The sequence below is a fragment of the Phoxinus phoxinus genome (assembly GCF_949152265.1).
Source record: "Phoxinus phoxinus genome assembly, chromosome: 1".
Classification (NCBI taxonomy): Eukaryota; Metazoa; Chordata; class Actinopteri; order Cypriniformes; family Leuciscidae; genus Phoxinus; species Phoxinus phoxinus.
Window position 1 is genome coordinate 6,826,407 of NC_136876.1, and position 19,366 is coordinate 6,845,772.

General features: G+C 39.9%; 1 protein-coding gene across 1 annotated transcript in view; it reads right to left on the reverse strand.

Moving 5' to 3' along the window:
* Positions 1-923: 923 nt before the first annotated feature.
* Positions 924-19,366, reverse strand: part of LOC306999933 (uncharacterized protein) — a 39,406-nt gene continuing 20,963 nt past the window's right edge. The window contains exons 7-12 of the mRNA XM_079615049.1: positions 10,096-10,170; positions 4,545-4,573; positions 2,678-2,752; positions 2,448-2,529; positions 1,304-2,348; positions 924-1,239 (exon numbers count right to left, since the gene is read on the reverse strand). Of these exons, the coding sequence (XP_079471175.1) occupies positions 2,491-2,529; positions 2,678-2,752; positions 4,545-4,573; positions 10,096-10,170 (218 nt within the window). The 3' untranslated portion in view covers positions 924-1,239; positions 1,304-2,348; positions 2,448-2,490. The remainder of the gene's footprint in view (positions 1,240-1,303; positions 2,349-2,447; positions 2,530-2,677; positions 2,753-4,544; positions 4,574-10,095; positions 10,171-19,366) is intronic.

A 19,366-nucleotide genomic window follows, 5' to 3' on the forward strand; every position in this document is an offset into this window, starting at 1 on the left:
GAGCCGCGCATTGTTATATTAAACAAGAAGTGTGTGTCCGAGTTCACAACAGTGTTTGTGAGGGAGTGCAAATGCAAAGATGATAATGAAACTGAAAGATGAATTGTGTAGGTTTTCAGCTACATCTAATTGTTTTGATGGTATTTCATTTTTCAGATTCGCAATATATTTCAATTACTGTAGAAATGTTGAAAATATTCAATGTTGTATTAATGCACTAAATGACTACCGGTATATCTTTCAAATTACGCGAATCTTTCACTTAGACACAACCACTGCCAAAACTTGATAGACTTAAAAGCCTTATTAAATTTACTTGTTCATTACTTTATCGTCATTTTATGTTATTTATTATACATTATTATACAAAATAGAATATTAAGTTTCAAGAACACTTTCCCAAAAACTTTAATTAGTAAAAAGGCCATTTTACAAAACCTAAATCTAAGTCAGTACAAAACTAAATGTACAGCATTTTTACCCAGATCTACCCATCATCCTGACTGTTGCACCCCTTACAAATATCTTTCCCTATATATGAATGATATAATATAATAAATGGTTTAACAGCATATTTGAAAATAAACAGAATTATATATTGTGTTAATATATTACAATATATTGAATAATACATAAGGAATTGCCGCTTATCAAATATTGAAAAATATGTAGCAATATATTTACTAGTATATTAGTATTTTTCTTTATATTCAGTAATACACTTCATAATATATGTGATCAGATATGGCACTGCATGTGTAATATATTGCATATATATATATATATATATATTCATGCAGCATAAACACACATATATGGATAAATAATGTAATATATTTTTAATTATTTCGATTATAAATGTAATTTTTTGAAGCTATTTGTCAAAAGCACAAGAACACCTGCATGTACTAAAGTTCTAATCCAACAGACTATCACTGTGCCGAGGAGTGCACAATCATTACTATTGAAATATAGTAATAATAGTCTTAATGGTGTTCAGCCAATCATCAACCGAACCACAGGCTCTCTTCAGCACAATGACCAACAACTAACACATACCAGAAAACCTTTTTAAATTCCAAAATATTTCACAAACAGATCTCCCCCTATATTAATATTGAGAAAAACACATCAAATAACACTTCATTTAACAATTTGCTCTCCTTTAAGAGTCAGAAGCAAAGAATGTGAACTATAAATCTCAAACCGGGAGTTATAAAACTCATTCCGTGAATATGTGTATATATATATATATATATATATATATATATATATATATATATATATATATATATATATATATATATATATATATATATGTGAACATACATTCACATTTATATGGGAACATGTATGTGCATGTATACAACTTTGTGAATATTACATGTAATGCTATTTTTGTCTTCATTTATAAATATGCCCAGGCCTTGGTTATCTCTAGGCTTGATTACTGCAATGCTCTTCTGGCCGGTCTTCCATCATGTGCAACTAAACCTCTACAAATGATCCAGAATGCTGCAGCCCGTCTTGTCTTCAACGAGCCCAAAAGGGCCCACGTCACTCCTCTGTTCATCTCTCTGCACTGGCTACCACTCGCTGCTCGCATCAAGTTCAAGGCATTGACGCTTGCTCACAGATCGACCACAGGCTCAGCTCCCTCCTACTTTCACTCGCTCCTACGAGTCTACATCCCTACCAGAAGCCTGCGATCGGTCAATGAGCGACGGCTCGTGGTACCATCACAGAGAGCCACAAAATCACTCTCCAGAACATTCTCATTCACGGTTCCATGCTGGTGGAATGATCTCCAGCCCTCATCCGGGATGCAGAATCCCTGACCACATTCAAAAGACAACTGAAAACTCATCTCTTCCGTGAACACTTCAGCTCTTAAAAAAAACAAAAACAAATATTTAATTTTCCTTGAATCCCTCCCTTATCTGGCTTATGCTACTCTAAGCAATGTCTGAAACTTCATATTTTGAGCACTTCTTGCGTTGTTTGCCTTTTCATAATGACTCGCTTGCTGTATTCCACATTTGTAAGTCGCTTTGGATAAAGACGTCTGCTAAATGACTAAATGTAAATGTAAAATGTAAATATGTATTAATAGAGATACATGGTCAATGCATATATTACAGTATATTAAAAAATATGAGCACTAGTTAGCCATATATGGAAATGTATTATGGAATATATCGCATTACATATATTTTTGTTCCGTAAGGGTATATCTGTATCTGTATCATGATCTGTATCATTTATGTTTATTTGTGCAGGTCTTGTTCTTGTTCACAGAGATGTAACATTCTTCTCTTCTTCTGATAAGTCACTGTATCATTATGATCCTGAAAGAACAGCACATATTCTGTCCATCAGTGTTTGAAACACAGCGATTATTATTATTGTTAAAGCATGACCTTCATTTATCTGAGAGTCAAACTCACATAGATGAGAGAAGCTGCTGGGATTTTGTCTCAATAGGACTGGTTAGTGGACACAATCAGTCACATGATCATCTGTCTGCTCCTAAATATCAATGCAGACGTGCAGAGAGTCGAGTTTAACACACAGAACACACACATCTCTCACTATAATATGTAGAATAACACAAAAGCTTCTAAATCACATTATAAAACAGACAGTGAACGTAATGTTTGATGGTTTAGTGACTCACATCGGCTCTTGCGGCGGGAGGAATGGACATGTTGATCGGCTCATACGTCCCTTTATGTTCATTCTCATCTTTGACCTTCAGAACAAACAGTTAAATTGCATTAATGACACTTTATTGAGCTTTAAAGACATTAACCTGTTAGCCTTCAGCGCCACTTTTGAAAAATCCCCAGAAATAGCATACCCAACCTAAAAAAGATTCAATTAATTGACCCTTTGTCCTAAAAGCTCAAGTACGGTCTCATTTGAAAGCTGACACCTGGCACTTTATTTGAAATGTAGAATGAATTATTGTCATAATGAAAAAAAAATTATGAATAGCTTCAAAGTTGTGTAAGTTATTAGAAATTTATTTTTATGAAACATCTTCATGAAAATTAAATTGAAGTTGGCCCGTCAGCACTCTAGAAATGCACTCCAGCTAAAGACACATGTCTGACCATGTTATATTTAAAATTTGAAGGTGATAAGTCTAAAACTCTGTATTTTGTTAAATGTTTTTCAAGAACATCTCAAATGACTTTATTTTGAATTGACTCTAAAATGCAAACTTGTGTTTATTGTCATCTATTAGCATCTATTCAGTCTATTGTCTCTATTGTTTTGTGGTGCAAACGAGCCCCATTCAGTGTCAGTCTCTCCTGCACACATTTACACCTTTCCAGCCGGCTTATGGCCATAAATATTCTTTTCCTTTGTCTCCATTATAATCGCTAACGACTGGCTAATTCACGGTGTTTCACCCCCTAATTTCTTTCATAATCTTCACTTCACATTTGAAACTGTATCAAATGCCTTTCTTAAATAAAGAAATATTTCAGTAAGCATTCCGATTTAGAAAAAAAATCATAAAAAATAACAGCTAGATGGCAGGTGCAACTAGAGAGCTAGCTAGCATGTTAGCTTAGCACACCATCAATACACGACAATTTATGAGATTAAAACCCTGTGTGTGCTCCAAACTTACTTTATAGTGCAAGTCGAGTGTTTTAAATAATCTTCTATGAGCTTATTTGGCTTCAGAAAAGAAAATCAGACAGAAAATATATGATTTGATATTATTCTGCACTATTGTAAAGTCTATACCGATTAGCATTACATTATACATATAATCTATTATTATAAAAATACCTGACATGGCTCGAAGAACACAGGTAAATCAAATATCATTGCAATCATGTTTATTGTCTTCAAAACATCTTTATCTGCATGTTATAGCGATCTCTGAAAGCTAACGTTAGCTGTGTTTATGTCAGTCAGTGACGTCCTGGAAGGTCACAGGTTATTTCTTCTTCGTGAGCTCCCATATTTGGAAAAAACTGTGCAAATGGCGCCCTCAGCCTGCTGTATGGATTGAAAACACAGTACATCAGAGTATCCAGCGCTCTTTATGTATACATCGACGCATTTGGATATAAATTCAATAAATATTATTCCTGTCTATAGAAATATGATGTAAACCTATGATAATATATCAATATTTCTCCAAATCTGCACATTTTTGAGCCAAAAGCCCTGAGGAACGTTGTTTTGTCACGCGTTCTCAAGACAACAGCACCGGAGTTTTTTTCTGAATGGAGCAGCTGACGCTCATAATTCATATTAAAGGTATCGACTCATTTTTTCATTACATAAATCCTGACACAAATTAAGACATAACTGTCACTATAAGTTTCTCAGAATACAATAGTGGTCAAATACTGAAACGTGAGACTTATATATTTTTAATGATGTATAGTTTGTCAAGGTAATAACATTAAATCTGATAGTAACTTTGAACTATTTAAAAAAAAAAACGCTTCAGAGCGTCCTCGCTCTGGTGAAGGTTAACAGGTTAATCAAATCTAAATCTGCATTACTGAACTCACCGGTGAGTCGCCAGTCCCTCTTTTATTATCTGAAAACAAGTGCCTCATGAAATACGAGTTATGATAAAACACACAAGTGCAAAACACAGAATCTTAACAATAAGATTTTGTTCAATCATTAAAGTGAGTGATAAAAACGTCTTGGTTACTTACATAACCTCAGCTCCCTGAAATAACGGAAACGAGTGTTGCGTCTTTTCTAGACGCTAAGGGGAAAACTCCTTTTCCTTTAATTAATTAAAAGCCTATAATTCAAAAACGCAGTGCCACTGCACAGCCATAACAGTGCAGCGATCTGAGCGTGTCTATTGGCTGGTCAGTGAGAACTGCATTAACTATGGCAAAGCATTGTGTCTGTGTGCGAGCCAATCACGGCACATCCTGCAAAGAGAGTGCGGAGCCTGCCGAAAGGGGCGGGGCATCTGCCTATAAAAGCAGCTCATATTCACCATAGGAATCAGGTTTAATTCGACTGAAGCGACGAACACCAGACTTGTAGCGACATAGCGCAGACATCTATGCAATACTCGTTCCGGTTGTCTCAGGGAACCGAGGTCACGCAAGTAACGAGATATTCCCTTTCGAAATGTCGTATTGCATCTTTGCTAGACACTATGGGGAACCAATCCAATCACGCTGTGCTTTGTGAGCAGAACTACATGTTCCCAGCCTAGGGAAGGGCAAGTTATGTGGCTCGGACAGAGTTCTGAGCCTCCGGAGAGGTTATAGTGGGTTGGTCAACTCCAAATAGACAGAGAGGATTTGTGTCTGTTGCGCAGAGATCTTCAATTTGTAAAATCTGTTGAAAGTGGATGGCGAGGACACCGGCCGCCGCACAGATGGCACCAATAGACACACTACTGGACCACGCCCAGGAAGAGGCCACGCCTCTGGTGGAGTGTGCTCTGACTCTGATGGGGTATTGAACCGGCCGAAGCATAAGCCAACGTGATAGTGTCCACTATCCAGCGTGAAAGTCACTGATTCGTGACTGGAAACCCACCGAAGCATACAGAGAGCTGCTCTGACTGTCTGAAATGGACAGAGAGCTGTATATATAATCCTAAGGAGAGTAAGTGAGGTTGACGCTCGTCTTCCGAATCGGGAAAAGCGGACAGCGTAAGAACTTGTCCTCTCAACAGAGTAAAGAGCACTTTGGGCACATAGCCATGCCTTGGCTTGAGGATGACCTTGGAGTCGTTAGGCCCAAACTCGAGACAGGAAGCGCTTACGGAGAGCTTGTAGGTCACCCACTTACTTGACCAATGCTAATGCTAGCAATAGTGCGTTCTTAAGTGAAAGTGGCCAGAGCTCAGCCGATTGTAGCGGCTCGAACAGGGGGTCTTTTTAGGGCCCTAAGGACCATAGATAGATCCCAAGAGGGTACGGTAAGAGGACGAGGCGGGTTGAGCCTCCTTGCCCCTTTCAGGAAGCGGGACTGGCTGGCCAAGTGAGCTTGGTGTGCTGCTAAGGCCGCCACATAGACTTTTAGCATGGAGGGGGTGCGACCCGTGACCATTAGAAGGAGAGTACCAGAGGTACTTTGACTGGTGTTCAGTCCAGAACCAGGACCCTTTATCATGCAGAGAAAACAGACCATACGTGGAGGGCCCACATCTTGGGTCGGGGGTGCCAGATTGTCTTGTTCGCCTGGGAAAGGAGGTATTTCCTCAGGGGAATTGGCCATGGGGCTGCTACAAGCAACTGACTCAATTCGAGGAACCAAGGCTGGGTCCGCCAGAGAGAGGTCACTAGAAGGATGGCACGCCTGTCTTCCCTGATCCGTTTAATGACCTGAGGGAGCAGCGTGACTTGAGGAAATGCTTGAAGGGGGAGGATGGCCCATTCGTGGGCCAGTGCATCCGTGTTCTTTGAAAAAGAATATTGGGCAGTGAGAGTTGCCTTCGGAGGCGATTAGGTCGACCTCTGCCTTGACAAAGATGCTCCAGATTGATGCTCTGGGGATGGAGGGACCATTCCCCTGGGAACACATTGTCCAGGGACAGCATGTATGCTTGCTGGTTCAGTCTCTCAGAGAGCACAGGTTGCATTGTACCTAGAATAGAAGGCGTTGGGCTAGTGACCTGAGTCCACCTTGGTAGTTTATTTAGGACACTACCGCCAAGTTGTCTGACCGGACTAGGACATGGTGTCCTATTAGTTCTGGTAGGAAGGTTTTGAGGGCCAGAAAAGGGTCATCATTTCCAGGCAGTTGATTTGGAGCCACTTTTCTGTCCTCGACCAGAAACCAAAAGTCTGTCGCACAGAGCTGCTCAACCTGTGTTAGAAGTGTCCGTGTTAGTCACCTTCCATCTCAAGATCAAAATAAACAAACAAAGAGTCAGAATGGCGAGACCGCATACTGCTAGGCCACCACTTTGAGCGCAATCTTCATGAATGGTCTGTGATGGGAGGCTATCTGGAAATGAAAGTATGCGTCTTTCAGATCCACTGAAAAACCAACCAATCTCCTGGGCGTACTTGCGAGAGGATTTGTTCCACAAGTTAGCATCTTGAATGGCCGTCTTGTGTGGGCACAGTTCAGATGTCTGAGGTCTAGGATGGGCTTGAGACCATCATCCTTCTTGGGAATGAGGAAGTAGCGGCTGTGTAAGTCTGACTCGCTGTGGGGAGGAGGAACTATTTACATGGCTCCCTTTGTTAATAAGCTCATATAGTAAGCTGAAATACCTGGAGGACCGCCATGGTATGAAGAGCTGAGGCCGCTTAGCTAGAGGAAGTGTAAGCCGCCCGGCGAGGGCTGAAGGGGCAGAGTGAGGCACGCGGGGGCTGAGCCGGCATGAGCTTGCTTGTGTCCGATCGTCTTGCAAAGACACAATTCAAGCAAACGCTTTGAAAGGGAACGATTGTTGTTTGATTTGATAACTCTTTGAGATTGAAATTATAGGAAATCTCAGCAGGAATAATCTTCTGTTTCAGAATTTCATATAAATCCACGTTTCTATAATACATACCAGGGCCGGCCCGAGGCATAAGTGAACTAAGCGACGTGTAATTTTCTTCTATTAAATTCTGATAAAACGGAGGTATTACTGATTGGTCCAAAAAACTGCCCACAAAACCTCTTACAATACAACCTTAATCTAGATGGACGTCCTGTTACTTTATCCTCTACAGTAAAAGATCTGGGTGTTATACTAGACCGCAACTTGTCTTCTGAAAATCATATTTCAAATGTCACAAGAACAGCCTTTTTCCACCTTAGAAACATTGCTAAGCTACGTAATATGCTATCAGTTTCTGATGCAGAAAAGTTAGTTCATGCATTCATGACCTCGAGACTAGATTGTTGTAATGCTTTATTAGCTGGTTGTCCTGCATCCTCCGTAAACAAGCTACAGTTAGTCCAAAATGCAGCCGCTAGAGTTCTTACTAGGTCAAGAAAATATGATCATATAGCACCAATTTTATCATCTCTACACTGGTTACCTATTAAGTTCCGTAACAATTACAAAGTATTGTTACTGACCTATAAAGCCCTAAATGGTTTAGCTCCTGTGTATTTAAGGGATCTTCTATCGCCCTACAATCCATCGCGCTCTTTAAGATCGCTAAATTCGAGGCTTCTGGTCGTACCTAGGATATCTAAGTCCACTAAAGGAGGGAGGGCGTTTTCACATCTAGCTCCTAAACTCTGGAATAGCCTTCCTGATATTGTCCGAGGCTCAGACTCGCTCTCCCAGTTTAAAAATAGATTAAAGACGCATCTCTTTAGCCAAGCATTCACATAACGCATCTCATACCTTTTATACTACAGTTAAATCAGATCAAATGCATTCATATTATGAACAGCAGCTACGCTAATTATTTTCCATCTGCCTTTTTTGTTGTTATCAAAATAGAGTTTTGATTTTAGAGTTTTAGAGTTTACTCAAATAGAGTTCGCCAGCTCCAGTTCTGTATCCAGCCTCTCATGGAGACTTCAGATGCCCCAACGCCTGTGAAGAGACAACCCAACACTGGCGATATGTTATGCCCTAAATTAATACATGATTAACTAACTTTTGCTATGTACATTTCTGAAATGCATTTTCTGTAAAGCTGCTTTGAAACAATATGTATTGTGAAAAGCGCTATACAAATAAATTTGAATTGAATTGAACTAAAAAGTTGGGGCCACCAGCGGGTGTTCGTGCGCAACTGTGCACAGTCACGGTAATGTTAAGCCATGTCACAAAAAAGGACGTATCCCTCTGGTGCCGAAAAGAGAAAGAAGAAAATCGGGGGGCTAATATCTGCTAAATCACAAATCAAATATCCAATAACATTACAATGCCCAGCAATCGATTTAAATAGTACATTGTGTTTAATTTGTCGTTTAATGAGATCTAATATTGTTAGTGGCGAGAATTTTCATGTGAATAAATATATAGATCTGACTGTTCTACAAATGTACTTTTTTATTGAAAAAAACACCAGCCGTGTGAAAAAAACGCTTTGGTGGACAGATAATTTTCACGTGAATAAATACATAGATCCGACTATTCTATTCGCCTTATGTTCTTTAATGGTCCAGTGGCAGAACTTTTGCCAAGCGTGTCAGAGGTTCTGGGTTCTAATCCGCACTAATTAAGTAGGCTATAGTTTTTTTTCCCCTCATCAAAACCGATTGTTTATCAGTGGTTGTATATCAAGCAGGGACACGTTTGTGTGCATTATGTTTTGTGATTTCACCGGAACGAATGGAGTCTCTCCACAACGTATTGAAGTGTGCGTCCGTGTGAAAACTGTGCGTGAGCCACAACAGAACACTGGATCCACATAGCACTGATAGCAGCAGCAACGAGCACTTTGATCATTTCAAAAACAACACATTTCAGCGCTAGATCGACGCTCATTTAAAAAACGAACCAAACTAAATGAATGCTCTGCAAGAGTTACCTGGAGATGTTTTATTTGTATTTGTACATCGACCCTGGCAAAAAGTGGTGAGGACGGTCCCACTTTATATTAAGTGGCTTTAAGTACTATGTACTTACTTGGAAAAATAAGTACAATGTACTTATTGTGTTCATGTTGTATTGTAAAACACTTTTACTGCTATTGAGATGTGATACGGGTAAGGTTAGGGACAGGTGTGCTGGTATGGTTAAGTAAGGGTGGGTTAAGGTTTAAGGGAAGGGTCAACAGTGTTTTTACATACATTAATTACAGCTGTAATTACATGCAGGTATTTTAAAAATATAAGTACAATGTAAAAACATGTACACAATAAGTCCATTATTTCAAACTATTAATTTCAATGTAAGTACATAGTACTTAAAGCCACTTAATATAAAGTGGGACCATATTTTTTATTAAGTATTTATTTTTTATTAATACATAACCTCACTGTATTAATTTAAAATCTAACATTTTTGCGTGACATTTGTGCCAATATTCGTCAGACTCTGCGTGGTGGGACGGGGCCCCCAAATGAAATTCTGCTTAGGGCCCCCAAAAGGCTCGGGCCGGCACTGATACATACAATCTGAACATGATGTGTTTGTTTGCTCATCTGAACTGTAAAGGAGTAAATCTGAAAACTCACCAGCTCTTTTTCTGCAGATCAGCCAGAGAAGAGCAAGAAGGAAAACAGCGACTGCAGCGACAGAAATCACTATGACTGAAGAAGAGATCGAGCACAGAGTCAGAGACGGACAGGGCAGATTGGGGACAATTATACACAAAGACAAAAGGGGGGGATTGTAGTCGAATGATGATAGTTTGTGACGGGTGTTGTTGTATCAGCTTGAGCTGAAAATGATGATTGGGGACAATTATAGATGTGGAGGAAATGTAATATGTTCTATATGTTTGTATTTTCTTATATTCATAGAATCTTAGAAAACATGATGGAACTGTTATAATCCCTTATGAAAATATGTTTATGTATGTCCTTGTACATGACCTGACAAAAGTTAATGTGTGACTAAATGTATGACCGGGACGGAGGGTCCCCATTCAAGGATATAATATGATTAATGTGATAGACAAATCTAAACAATGTGTTAGTTATGACTGGGACATATCTTCATTGAGACTAGAGGAAATTGTTTGGGGGAAGGAGAACTATAAAGAATGAAGGATGCCCCCGCTCGGGGTCTCACTCTGCAGCCACTCTGTGTGACTGGTATGACTGTTGGCCTTTTCTTGTGTGACCGGATTAAGTGTTTTTGTTAAGACCTAGACGCCTATGTAGGCTATCTGTACATACTCCCTTCCTACAGAGGGAGACTGTTGCAGGCTAACTTATTTTGCTTAGTTTTCCACGCAGGTACTATAGGGTGCGGTTGGAACTAGGAAGTAGATAAAAGCAGTGTGCAGGGTTGATGAATTGTTTTGGGTGGCCCGGTTAGCGTGTGTCAAGTGCGAGCTGGTAAAAGTTATTCACACAGGAATCAAAATTCTCATCTTCCGCGTCAAGCACAGCTTGTTAAAAGTTGGACGCCTTTGTTCTCAGCCGAAAGCAGGGATGCTGCGATCTGGAGTAACGAGAGTTTTCATTCACACTGGCGATGTATTGCTGTTCGTAGCTGTAAACAGGAACGCCTCCTTGGTCTCAAACGAGAAGCCTAGTAGCTGAGCAGGGCACTTAATGCAAATAAGAGCGGGGATCCTTAGTGAAATTTTATTCATTAATCTGGGATGTACTGTACTATTTGTTTGTGTCTTCCCTGCTTAAACGTGTGGAATTATTGCTGTGATGGGTAAAACAACAGATTTTATATATTTATTCTGTGTGGTATGTTTTAAGTGGGATATTATACAGTGTGAAACATTATTTTGTAACCCAGGGAAGGACAATACAAATAGAAAGAAACTTGTGCAGTTGGTTTTATGCTGTGTGCGTATGGTATGTTTGTGATTTGTTGCAGAAACTGAGTGCTTCTGGGCGTAATTGCCGCTTTTCCCCTATTGTAATTTTGAGAATTATACTCTACCTCCAAGGTCTATTGTACATTTAATTAGGGCCCAAGCCCTGAAAGGGCGAAGGCCCTATTGTTTTCCAAAGGATTATTAGGGCCCAAGCCTTGAAAAGGCGAAGGCCCTATTGTTTTTCTCCGGATTATTATTAGGGCCCAAGCCTTGAAAAGGCGAAGGCCCTATTGTTTTCCTTCGGATTATTATTATTATTATTATTATTATTATTATTATTATTATTATTATTATTATTTTTTTTCTTACGACTATTCGGGCACTTTTGGGGGCCTTAACGTGCTCAAAAACTCTTGAAACTTTGCACAAATGTCAGAACCCGCGGCCATTAGAGCCGGACTGAAGCTGGTACCCGGGCGTGGCAGGGGGGCTCGACAGCGCCCCCTGGAACGCGGTCCGAAAACTTGGTCCATAAATCAAACACGCTTGCGTGTAATAATATGAAACTCGGTACACTTATAGATCTCATCGGTTCATATATCCTTCGTGCTCTGACTTTTTACCCCAGCCCAACAGGAAGTCGGCTATTTGGCGTAGTTTAAAAAACACATGCAATGGAATTTAAAATACTCCTCCTAGACGATTCAACCAATCACCACGAAACTCGGTGTGCATGAAGTCAAGACATGGAGGATGATAAATTGCGAGGGGATTTTTGATATCTCGAACGGTCTGGCCGTGGCGAGGAAACGAATTTATGGCGAATATTGGAAACAGGAAGTGTGTTATAACATCCTCATACATTAACTGATCTTGATGAAACTTCAGCAGTGTGTTCGTTGTAAGAGGCCGATCGCATGGATGTGACTATTGTGAGTCAAAGTTATAGCGCCACCAACTGGCAGCAGGAAGTGTGTCACTTTCAAAATGCTTTGAATTCACCCTCTTATTTTTACCCGATTTGCTTCAAACTTTATGTGTATAATGTAAACACACGGCAGATGTAGACCTGTGAAAGAATTATTGATATCTTAAATACTGTTGCCATGGCAACGCTTTAAACTTTTATATTCTTTTTGGGTGCATTTGAGGCTCTTAACATGCTTCAAATTGCATGAAACTCAACATGCATATCAGATTTATTAGGTACTAGGCATGTGTGAAGTTTCAGAAACGGGCGTGGTAAGGGGCTCAGTAGCGCCACCTTTAGTCAAAAATGGGGTATTAGTTTTACCTACAGTAACAAAAATCGGTATTTATATTTATCTCCCCGAGCCGGACAACTTTCTAATTTACAGTCATTAGCTCCGACCAACAGGAAGTCAGATATTTTGGTTTGAATGTGAGTGGTTTAGCGGTGGTTTATTTTATTCACACCAAACTTTTTTTACATGATGAAAATACATTAAAGATGCTAAATTGTGAACGGACATTAAATATCTCAAACGGTTTTGCTATGGCGAGGGATTAAAGTAATGTCCAAAAAAGGAAACACTAAAAGCCTCATATCTTCTAAAAAAATTATTATACACCATTTATTTCTATATAAAAGTATACAAATATCAGAACTAAACCCATTTTGTTCTTTTATTTCAATTTAAGAATTATGTATAAGTTAAAAAACAGCCAGAATGCACTTTTTAGTCAAAAAATAAGTCATACATACGGCAATACTGCCCTCTTGTGGTCAAAATCGGGTAGGCCCATTGTATATTGTATCTATATAAATAGTGACTGTTAGAATATTTTCCTACCGGTTAATCGATGTGCAATTAAAGCGGGGGCTTTTAAATCGCTAACTTAAAAGCCAAAGTAAGTACTGGACGTCCAGTATGAATGAACTAAAACACATTCACTCTGTTCTGCTCGTTCCTCGCCGTGAACGCGTTATTGCCCGTGCAGCCGTGGGCATTTAGTTTAATTTTAAACATAGCGCCATTTCGGGGGTGGGATTGCTTGAATTGCGTGTTCAATAGCCTATTATTCTTAATCTTTTCAGTCAGCTTTTCACCCATGATTAATGAAATTGGACTCCTTGTGCTGATGTTTGCTGCGACTCATTCAGCTCACGATTTATTAAGCGGACACGTTCAGGTTTTAATAGGCTAGTGCCCACTATATTTGAATATCTGTATATTGTAATATCTATACCTAGTCACACCCTACTCTTATTAAATGTATGCTTCATAGTTCATTTTTAATTTCTAAATTTGATCAATATAAATTATTTAGAATAATAAGACACTATAGGACTGTTAGCCTACCCTGTGGCTGATCAAATTAAATATTTTACACTGAAAAATAACAATGCATTAAATAATGTTATAAGATTGTTTTAAATATAAGTTAATTAACGATCGTTGCAAAGAATGAAAGGCTACTTTTAAACATAACACTAAACCTCCTATAGGTGTCGCCAGGCGACCGTCTTAATGAGCGAGTCATTGATTCATTCGTTCAAACGAGTCGTTCGAACGACTGAGTCATTCATGAATGACACAGATCTTTATGGATTGATCATTGAATCTTTGAGTCAAGCGATTCTTTCAAAATGCGGAATCATTCACTAATGAAAAAACACGACCGTCTTAATGAGCGAGTCATTGATTCATTCGTTCAAACGAGTCGTTCGAACGACTGAATCATTCATGAATGACACAGATCTTTATGGATTGATCATTGAATCTTTGAGTCAAGCGATTCTTTCAAAATGCGGAATCATTCACTAATGAAAAAACACGACCGTCTTAATGAGCGAGTCATTGATTCATTCGTTCAAACGAGTCGTTCGAACGACTGAATCATTCATGAATGACACAGATCTTTATGGATTGATCATTGAATCTTTGAGTCAAGCGATTCTTTCAAAATGCGGAATCATTCACTAATGAAAAAACATTGAGATGCGCAATGGTTCTGCTGTGATCTTTGTTTAACTATTTTCGCTGCTGAAACAGAACAAAAACAGTCAACATTGTTGTGTGTGTGTGTGTGTGATTTTGGTTGGGTGACATTTGTATGTTACAGTTTGACAAGAGTTTATAGTTTAACAAAATCACAATGTTGTGTTTTATTGCGAGTGTACACAAATATAAGGAAACACTTTGCAGTTTGAATGATGTTCTGTATGAACAAAATGACGAAGTCTGTTTTTATGTCTCCATTTTTCGATAGATCCTCGTACACACACACACACACACACACATCTTGACATCGCAGCCACACACACAGACAGCCCCTCCTGTGTTTGTCTGTGTGGGGAGGGGGGCAGAAAGACTATTAAAAATAGGTATATTGTGCCATCTAGTGTTTTATACTATGTATAAATGTGTTTTTTATTTTAAACAAGTGTTTTAAAGTACACTAATTTCAATTAATTCAATGCTGCATTTTTATGTATATTTAAACATTATCAAAGACTACTTTCTGTCAAAGTTAGGATGTTATTTTTTTAGTTTCAAAAGTTCTCTGTCTCTCTCTGTCGGTCATTCCCCTCCCCTATTCCTGTTTTTCATTGCACGCTTTTAAATGTAAAAAAATCTTTCTGTTTTGATATATTTAAACTTTTTAAAAAATCTAGCAAAAAATGCGCCTTTTTGCACAACCCATTTTTTATTTTTATTTTTTCACTGTTCTAATCAGGCCAGGCAAGTCAAATGATCTGTCTTGTCCCTTAAAAAATTTAATATATATATATACCACACTTCATATGAATTTTTGGTCTTGTGTACTTACAATGGCTGCTGATTTCATGTGTCCGTTAAGTCCATGAGACTGTAGGGTGTCTAATTTTTCATTTTAGGTTTCAGAACGGTGCTCACGCCCTCGATGCGCACTTTTGCAGAACCCACACTGATGCAAGCTCTAAAGCGGAGATACGTTATTGCCCGTTGTGCACAAGAACCCTAAAGGCACCGGGGTGGCGGTTTATATATATATAAATAAATATAGCTGCAAGCAGCGATGGAGGGCCCAAGCCGGTGGCACCGCCACCCTGGTGCCTTTAGTGCAACTAAAGGCACCGGGGTGGCGGTGCCACCGGCTTGGGCCCGTAATCGCTGCTTGCAGCTATATTTATTATTATTTTTCTTACGACTATTCGGGCACTTTTGGGGGCCTTAACGTGCTCAAAAACTCTTGAAACTTTGCACAAATGTCAGAACCCGCGGCCATTAGAGCCCGACTGAAGCTGGTACCCGGGCGTGGCAGGGGGGCTCGACAGCGCCCCCTGGAACGCGGTCCGAAAACTTGGTCCATAAATCAAACACGCTTGCATGAAATAATATGAAACTCGGTACACTTATAGATCTCATCGGTTCATATATCCTTCGTGCTCTGACTTTTTACCCCAGCCCAACAGGAAGTCGGCTATTTGGCGTAGTTTAAAAAACACATGCAATGGAATTTAAAATACTCCTCCTAGAAAATTCAACCAATCACCACGAAACTCGGTGTGCATGAAGTCAAGACATGGAGGATGAAAAATTGCCAGGGGATTTTTGATATCTCGAACGGTTTGGCCGTGGCGAGGAAACGAATTTATGGCGAATATTGGAAACAGGAAGTGTGTTATAACATCCTCATACATTAATTGATCTGGATGAAACTTCAGCAGTGTGTTCGCTGTAAGAGGCCGATCACATGGATGTGACTATTGTGAGTCAAAGTTATAGCGCCACCAACTGGCAGCAGGAAGTGTTTCACTTTCAAAATGCTTTAAAATCACCCTCTTATTTTTACCCGATTTGCTTCAAACTTTATGTGTATAATGAAAACACACGACAGATGTAGACCTGTGAAAGGATTATTGATATCTTAAATACTGTTGCCATGGCAACGCATCAAACTTTAATATTCTTTTTTAAAGTTTTTGAGACTCTTAACATGCTTGAAATTGCATGAAACTCGACAGACACTTTAAATTTATTGCCTAGTACACTTGTGCGAAGTTTCAGAAACGGGCGTGGTAAGGGGCTCAGTAGCGCCACCTTTAGTCAAAAATGGGGTATTAGTTTTACCTACAGTAACAAAAATCAGTATGGATATTGTTCTCCTCGAGCCGGACAACTTTCTAATTTACACTCATTAGCCCCGTCCAACAGGAAGTCAGATATTTTGGTTTGAATGGGAGAAGATCTGAGAATTTTGTCAGTCTCTCTCAGTGTCTGTGTGTGTGAGAGAGGAGGGGGGCTTTATGTTAACCCTTTCTCTGCTGTGTGCGACTTCTCAGGCACTTATGGGGCCCTTGACGTGCTCAAAAACTCTTGAAACTTTGCACACAGGTCAGAACCCACTTCCATCAGGGCCGGGTTGAAGCTGGTACCTGGGCGTGGCATGGGGGCTCGACAGCGCCCCCTGGAATGGGATTCGAACACTTGTCCATATATCAAACACTCTTGCATGAATAAGTATGAAACTCGGTACACATTTAGATATCATCGGGCCAAACAACATTCGTGCTCTAAGTTTTACGCCAGTCCAACAGGAAGTCGGCTATTATGGGCTGTATGAAAATGCATGCCCCTGGAATTTGATATACTCCTCCAAGAAAAAATATCCTATCGCCACCAAACTCGGTCAGCATGAAGTCAAGACATTGAGGATGCTAAATTGCGGACGGATTTTTGATATCTCGAACGGTTTGGCCGTGGCGAGGAAACAAAGTTATGGCGAGAAAAGAGAAACACAATGTGTTATAACGTCTTCATACATTTATTGATCTTGATGAAACTTCAGCAGTGTGTTTGTTGTAAGAGGGCGATCACATGGATGTGACTATTGTGAGTCAAAGTTATAGCGCCACCAACTGGCAGCAGGAAGTGTGTTACTTTCAAGATACTTTTGACTAAAGTGGGGGGGTTATTTTTACCTACAGTCACAAAACTCGGTCTGTATATTGTGCTTATCGATCCGGACAACTTTCTCATTTACAGTCATTAGCTCCGACCAACAGGAAGTCAGATATTTTGGTTTGAATGTGGTTTTGTCTCTCTCTGACAGAGTTCCCCCTGCCATTCTCTCTGTGTGTGTGTGTGTGTGTGTGTGTGTGTTTTGGGGGGGGGGGGGGGGGGGGGGGAGGGAGGGCACACACACAGACAGCCCCCCCTTTTCTGTGTGTGTTTGGAGGGGAGCAGAAAGACTCACACTGATACAAGCTCTAAAGCAGACTTCTTCTCGACAGTCAAAGCGGGGTTACGTTATTGCCCGTCGTGCACAGGAACCCGAAAGGCAACGGGGTGGCGGCTTTTTATATATATATATATATATATATATATATATATATATATATATATATATATAAATAAATATAGCTGCAAGCAGCGATGGAGGGCCCAAGCCGGTGGCAGCGCCAGCCCGGTGCCTTTAGTGTAACTAAAGGCACCAGGGTGGCGGTGCCACCGGCTTGGGCCCGTAATCGCTGCTTGCAGCTATATTTATTATTATTGTTCTTCAAGGGTTTGGGGGCTTTTGGGGCCCTTAACATACTCAAAAACTCTTGAAACTTTGCACAAATGTCAGAACCCGCGGCCATTAGAGCCGGACTGAAGCTGGTACCCGGGCGTGGCAGGGGGGCTCGACAGCGCCCCCTGGAACGGGGTCCGAAAACTTGGTCCATAAATCAAACACGCTTGCGTGGAATAATATGAAACTCGGTACACTTATAGATCTCATCGGTTCATATATCCTTCGTGCTCTGACTTTTTACCCCAGCCCAACAGGAAGTCAGCTATTTGGGGTAGTTAGAAAAACGCATTCAATGGAATTTAAAATACTCCTCCTAGACGATTCAAACAATCACCACGAAACTCGGTGTGCATGAACTCAAGACATTGAGGATGAAAACTTGCGAGGGGATTTTTGATATCTCGAACGGTTTGGCCGTGGTGAGGAAACGAATTTATGGCGAATATTGGAAACAGGAAGTGTGTTATAACATCCTCATACATTAATTGATCTTGATGAAACTTCAGCAGTGTGTTCGCTGTAAGAGGGCGATCACATGGATGTGACTATTGTGAGTCAAAGTTATAGCGCCACCAACTGGCAGCAGGAAGTGTGTCACTTTCAAAATGCTTTGAATTCACCCTCTTATTTGTACCCGATTTGCTTCAAACTTCATCTGTATAATGTAAACACACGACAGATGTAGACCTGTGAAAGGATTATTGATATCTTTAATACTGTCGCCATGGCAACGCTTTAAACTTTTATATTCTTTTTGGATGCATTTGAGGCTCTTAACATGCTTCAAATTGCATGAAACTCAACATGCATTTGACATTTATTGTGTAATAGACATGTGTGAAGTTTCAGAAACGGGCGTGGTAAGGGGCTCAGTAGCGCCACCTTTAGTCAAAAATGGGGTATTAGTTTTACCTACAGTAACCAAACTCGGTACGTATATTCTTCTCTTCGATCCGGACAACTTTCTAATTTACACTCATTAGCCCTGACCAACAGGAAGTCAGATATTTTTGTTTGAATGTGGACTTGTGGTGGATTTTCTCCCCCCCCTCCCTCTGTTAGTGTGTTTGGGGTGTGAGGGATTTGTTAAAAAGATAGAGCCAATAAGTGGTATTATACTGCCCCCTGCTGTCTCTTCATCATACTACTCCCTAATATTGTTATATAATTCATATTTAGACTTTATAAAATCAGTATTTTAACATTTACAATGACATTTGATCAAAATTCATCTATTGTTGTATTACTATTGACAATTGTGTCACACTGAGAAATGGGAAGCCTGAAAGCGAAAGTATAACGGTGGCCACGCCAAATTTCCATTCATTCATTCACTTCAACTGTAAGATGGAGGCTGTAATACCACTGTTGTCCACTAGAGAGAGCAGCAGGATTATATTTGTAATCTTTTTATCAGCTTTCAGCATTGGCTAACAAACAAATGCTTAAAGCTATATATTTGTTATTATGATGGACGT